At 32.2% G+C, this 6,547-nt stretch overlaps 1 protein-coding gene across 3 annotated transcripts in view; it reads left to right on the top strand.

Moving 5' to 3' along the window:
- Nucleotides 1–3,385: 3,385 nt before the first annotated feature.
- LOC106474329 (putative transcription factor p65 homolog) overlaps nt 3,386–6,547 on the top strand; it is a 16,248-nt gene continuing 13,086 nt past the window's right edge. For all 3 annotated transcript variants that reach the window (XR_002613927.1, XR_002613926.1, XM_013935020.2), the window contains exons 1-5: nt 3,386–3,465; nt 4,026–4,234; nt 5,059–5,213; nt 5,467–5,558; nt 5,966–6,109. Coding sequence is in view for 1 of the 3 variants with exons in the window: in XM_013935020.2 (XP_013790474.1) it covers nt 3,420–3,465; nt 4,026–4,234; nt 5,059–5,213; nt 5,467–5,558; nt 5,966–6,109 (646 nt within the window). In the remaining 2 variants the exon portion in view is untranslated. The remainder of the gene's footprint in view (nt 3,466–4,025; nt 4,235–5,058; nt 5,214–5,466; nt 5,559–5,965; nt 6,110–6,547) is intronic.

The following is a 6,547-nucleotide window of genomic DNA, read 5'->3' as shown; positions in this document are numbered from 1 at the left end:
AAGACACACACACACACACACACACACACACACACACACACACTACACACACACACACAAAATGGTAATGAATTTGTAGTGAAATTACTCAGTGTTTTGAGTACACAAGTTTTAATGAGAGTTTGTCATATGACTTTGAATTCTCATTTAACATCTAGCATAATTTTGAAATAAATCAGCATTTGGACTTTGTTTTTAAGATGGTAAATGCTGTATGGTTTACAATATTCACACCAGTGATGTACACATACAGAAAACTGTAAAAATAAGTATACCCTGATGAAACTTGTAACATTTGAAGTTAGACATTGACTATACAAACCTACATGCTGAGTTGTAAAAATCACTGTTTAAAAAACAAACAAACTTATATTTAATGTAAGATAGCAACTAGAGGTGTTGAAGTTCAAGTAATCAATAATGCGATAAGGAATTCTGTAAGATAGTCATTAGGCTGGGATGGAGGGAGGTGGTTACACTACTACCGGTATATTGATAAGCCACGTGCACATACAGTTTTACACTGATAAGAATTTGCTATGGTTATATATTTAGTGTTAACTTCCGCTCTTTCACTAAATTCAGATAGTAGTGCAAGCTCATGCAAACCTTTCGTTGTGTAGTATGCGAGTGTTGGACTAGTATTAGTAACATCACCAACCTACTGTATGTGAGTTTAATACAGTGTGTTAAGAAAATGAATTTTTATGGACAAACTGCCTATTCATTGCAGGATATTCAAGGAGAAGCTGGTAAGTTGTACTTTTAACTTTTGTGCAGTGTTCCACAAACATTATAATTCCTTTTTCTCTACACATAAAATTTCATTCAAGTTACTTATATTAGTATACAACATGTGTATTATGTCAGTTACTTTGGATAGTATTACTAAACCAATCTTAAATTTGGGGATTTTAATACCAGATTTAACAGTTGAATTGAATAGAAAGAAAGGATCATAGATGTTTGTGTGGCTGTAATGGTGCTGATAAAGTTGAACTAAAGACAAAATTCATTCAAATTACAGACTAGTGCATACATATTAAACACCAAAAACATCATCCAAGTGTATTAACCAAAAAAAACAAAATTAAACTAAAGTTTCACTCTTAAACACTAAGCATAACCATCTTGAAACACAACATTGTTATCAAAGACTTGTTTTATTTGTGGAATATCACCCTGTTAGTGAAGTACAAGATAGTAACCTGAAGATCCACAGACTAAATAATAGTAATTGGTATTTATTATAGTGTAATCAAATCAGTGTAATTTGAACGGGGTATCTTTTTTTTTGTTTCTTGTGCTGTAAGAAGATTCAACATCCTGGTAATTTAATATGCTGCTATTTTTTTTTATGACACCACTGTAAAGCAGAGCAGGACATAATGGTTTGCCCCTGTCCGTCCATTCATCCATCCCATTCTGTTGGACAGGACATCTCAAGATTGGTTGAAGGAATTTTAACTAAACTTGCACAACAGCTACTACATAAAGATGTGATAACTTTGAAGGTCAATCTAGGTCAGAATGGAGACTTAGATGTTTCATAAACCCAACTTGAACTTGTTTTAAGCTATTACTACTGTGTTTAAGTGATGATTTAAAGTTTTGCTCTAGGTATTCTACATGTCAAGATATAGGAGGCTGCATTGATTAAATCTGAAACTTTCTGTAAATGGACGAAAACATTTGCCGGACAGGTTAAATACTTTTTATTCAGCCTATGTATAGTGAGAAAACATTGTAGAATATTTAGCAATACTATGTTCAGACACCATTCATAATAAGTGAAATAATTGCTGAGGAAAAATTGCAAATATGTTTTCATGCACTATTTAAATGTGACCCTGCTCAGTTGAAAGTTTTGGTGGTTGAAATGTTTGCCTATTTGTATGGAATAATCTTGAAAATTTTAAATTGGGAGAAATAAAATTTATACATCAATATAAACTCATTGTAATATAGAAGATAAGGTAGTGCAGGAGTTACATCTTTTATAGGTGATGAGCTGTTTACAATATACGTTTCCTTTTTCATAAAGCCATTTGATGATTTTTTCTTCTTTTTTTTTTTACTGTCAAGAGCAACATAGACAAAATTACTAACTGACTCATCAAACAACAATTACTCACCTTCTTACAGAGTTGTGAGAAAATGACCTATCAGTTTGTTTTTGCTACCAAAAATATCTATGAACGTTAAGGAATATATTCAAATTTGAAAATAAACAAAAGTAGAAACTTTATAACTGATAACCAGCTTGTTCTGCTGGTCTCTGGATTGTGTAGACCAACTCATAAAATGTGTTTAAATATTAGAAAATGCTAAAACTGTACTGATGAAACAGAAAAGACATTATAACTTCAAAAAGAGTAATCTATTTTTTCAGTTCACTGAAGTGACCTCTGTCATGAATTGTTTATCTGTTTCTCTTCTAGCATTTCATTCTTTACTTTCCTTCTTTATTAACCTATTTAGGCATCTTTAGAAGTACAATTCTTTGTGGTCACCCATTTCCCCAAAAATTTGCTAATTGTTGAAACTAATAACATTAAAATATAGAATCATTATAAACTCACTTGGAATATTAATGTTTTATATATATAACCAGGTTATCTAGGAAATTGATAGGATAAAAGCCCTTTATTTTATTGAAACTAACAGCACAAGAAACAAATTTTAAGATTTGGGAAAGACAGGCTAGACTTCAATTAAGATAGGGTTATTTTTCTGATAGGGTGATGGTTATTGGCTCATGGCCATTGGCAGTAGTAGAGGCCAGCATGTTACAGGAGTCTAAGAGGGGAATTGATGATTTCCTGGAAACTAAATGTTGCAGTTAAGTTTGTACTTTTCCAAGAGTGGGTGTGCAAGGAAAGCCTTGAAGGACCAAATGGTCAATTGTTGTTCATAGATAATGTATTTGTGGGTCGTATAGTGAACTATTAAACTAGTAAATGTTATAAATTAAGCAATCTACATTGCCTGTTTTAATGGCCGTTATTTTGTTAGCTTCTAGTGCTGTATTATAATCCTTGCATGCCTTCTAAACCAGTTACTAACTTTAATGTAAGTGGGTTGTGAATAACTATGCTAATAGATGGTACAGCCAAGCAAAGAATGCATTAAGCCTCTACATCACAGATTCTCTTTTCAATTTCACCTCTGGTGAAAAAAAAAAATGTTTACATATATACACGTATGTTCATTAAACGGTTGCTCTGCTGTATAATATTGAATAATGAATTGGACAAAATGTCTTAACATTATTCATATACCTAAATTAATACAGGTTGCTATATGGTGAAGTAAAACAGACTCAAAACCACATAGATATGCTGAACTTTATTTTACATGTAATAACTTATTCTGCTTTAGGTGGTGGGTTATCTCAACACTATTTTGGATACTCTGGCATGTTTCCTACAGGGACTCATGATTCTCTCACCATTGAAGATGTGGGTAAGACTGAATTTGTAGGTTTAACTCCACCTAACTATCTTCCCAAGGTTTAACTAACATCTGGCATTAGGACCAATTTGTTGCATGAAATCTCTCGCATGTCCTATAATGTTTATCCAGTAGTTATGTCAAGCTGCTACAAAATTTGTGATACTGTCCTCTTTAGCCTATTTCTTACCACCTCAACATAATAAGTTCTGTAATTGATAAAATTGTTTGTAACGGCTCTGCACTAAGTATATTAATTCATAGTTTTTATTTGCATGTTTTGTATATATTTGTAATGTTTCTAAAGAACATTGACCATATTCTTATTGTGCAAAATAACTTTGATTTTCTGTTTGTTATATTCTTATTGTAAAGACTTAATGTCAAAATACTGTTTATGTTGAACTGAAGTATGAAAAAAACATGTAATTTTAGTCACAAATACATTGTTACATGTAGCAAAAAATTTGGAAATTTATTGAGTTGGGGACTTAGTACTTAAAAGTAAAGAAATTGAAGTTTTTTGCTCTAAACAAAACACACATTCACGTGATCACTTATCCAATCTGCAGAAGAAGTTATTTGGCACCAGGCTATGGATCCTTCTGTTTCCCTTGTTGCTACCCCGATGGCACCAACACATCCTGCTCCTTACATCAGAATTGTGGAGCAGCCTGCTTCTCGGGCACTGAGGTTTAGGTATGAATGTGAAGGTCGGTCCGCAGGAAGCATTCCTGGAGTAAACAGCACTGCAGACTGCAAAACCTATCCTACAATACAGGTATATTGGAATATATTTTGATTGAGGTCAATCAGTAACAAGTTTTACACCCAAAAACTGCCTGCTTCTCGGGCACTGAGGTTTAGGTATGAATGTTAAGGTCGGTCCGCAGGAAGCATTCCTGGAGAAAACAGCACTGCAGACTGCAAAACGTACCCTACAATACAGGTATATTGGAATATATTTTGGTTGAGGTCAATCAGTAACAAGTTTTACACCCAAAAACTGGTTGACTTTGTTATTTTCTCCGTGACACTTTTATTTGTGACTTTGTATAAAGCAAACTGTGAACCCAAGAGCAGAAATGAAAAAAAAAAATAAAGTTTAATATTGGTGAATATTTATATGTGAGATTCAAACGAGGAAGTTTTTAGTTTGGCATATTAGGGCAGCTGTATTATTTATCAACAAATATTTTGTAGTAGTCTAAAGAAACCTGGAGAAAGTATTATTTAAATGGTATACTTGGATGTGACATGCAAGAAGATTTGTCCATTTAAATCAGCATATTGGATAGCTAGATACTAAAAGTGTGCTGATATTTTTCATACAGAAACATTCAGAATTAAGAAAAGAATTCTGATTAGACACATGTTCTGTGTATCTGAATAATATTTATTTGTTATTTTAGCATCTAACTACAGTTTTGAAAGATCTTTAAGATTATACCGAGTTTAAAATAATTACTTAAGTACATCAGGTGGTTTGGTGTTCTGAATATATCTGTTGCCATTTGTTCGTGTATTAGTATGTCTCTTTCATTCTTATTCCTTTGCCTTCCTTCAGTTTTGAAGTATTCTTATAAAATCTTTTTTTTTTGTCAGGTTGTGAACTATAGAGGTTCAGCAGTGGTTGTTGTTTCATGTGTGACCAAAGAGGGTCCACCATATAGACCCCATCCTCACAACTTGGTTGGACGAGAAGGCTGCAAGAAGGGCATCTGTACTATGGTTATTAATAATCATGATATGACCTGTAGGTCAGTAGTTTGTTCAGGTTATTGGATTAATTTTACTTCCTTCTTCCTATAAATACATTGCATAAAAATAATCTCTCATTTCACCATAAAACTTAAGTATGTTCATTGAAACCCACAGATTTCTAACATTTATTGTTTTATGAGTTTTTGTGGCTGTAGTTTTATTATCAGAAATCACAAGCTTACACAGCAATATGTAGTTGAAAAATGTACTAGTAAGTGTCTAAAAATAGATATATGCTAATGTCCACAGCTTTCCAAGCCTCGGTATTCAGTGCGTGAAACGGAAAGATATTGAAGAATTCTTGAGGCACCGAGAAAAGATAAAAGTGGATCCATATCGAAGTGAGTTACTTCAAAATAGACAAGTATTAATGTCATATAGTATACATACATGAAATTTCCTTTATAATAAGTGTTATACACCTGTGAAACATAATATTACATTATGTATTTCAAGTCTCCAGATCAAAAGAAAATGAAAATTTTATGATATTTCACAGTTGTTTGTTAGAAACTTTTCGTTTAAAGATTATTTTCTAGAAGGTGATATTGTATAAGAAAATATAAATCATCACTGAAATTTTCTCTTGCGAATGCATATCTTGAATTTTAGGACCAGATTTAAATATTTGCCAAGGAAGCAAAGATTGATTTAAAAAAAACAAAAATATGTGTGTGATAATTAAAAAAAGTAATTCCTAATAGGTTTTCATTTCGTTGTTTAATGTAATTTTTTAATCTTCAAACAGCTGGATTTGATCACAAGCTACAGGCAAGTAACATAGACCTCAATGTTGTAAGGCTATGTTTTCAAGTTTTTATCGAAGACCCACAAACGGGAAAATATACCGTTCCTCTTCCCCCGGTGGTTAGTGACCCTATCTATGACAAAAGTAAGTAGCTAATGAATATGTTTTAAGGAAGGTGGTAACAAGAATGATGCAGCTTCAAAAGATTTGTTTAAATTTGAGATATTTAATATAGACATTGTATAAGGAACTTTGCATAATGCATTATTTTTCTGCACTTTCTCTTTTTGGATATTCCAAATAATGTTAATCACAAAAATTTTCTATCTACTATTTGGATAGGCTTCCCCAAATATTCTGATAATTAATGATTTTATTTATTAGTGGAATATTTACATACATTAAAAAAACTAATGTGGCTTGAATCACATTAAAGGAAATACAATTAGTTGTCCCAATATATTTGTTAGGGCATTGAAACCATGGAAATATACATAAACAATGATTCCAAAGTATTTGTTAGGGCATTGAAACCATGGAAATATACATAAACAATGATCCCAAAGTATTTGTTAGGGCATT

Source organism: Limulus polyphemus, unplaced genomic scaffold (genome assembly GCF_000517525.1).
Source record: "Limulus polyphemus unplaced genomic scaffold, Limulus_polyphemus-2.1.2 Scaffold7080, whole genome shotgun sequence".
NCBI lineage: Eukaryota > Metazoa > Arthropoda > Merostomata > Xiphosura > Limulidae > Limulus > Limulus polyphemus.
This window is presented reverse-complemented; position numbering and strand designations above follow the sequence as displayed.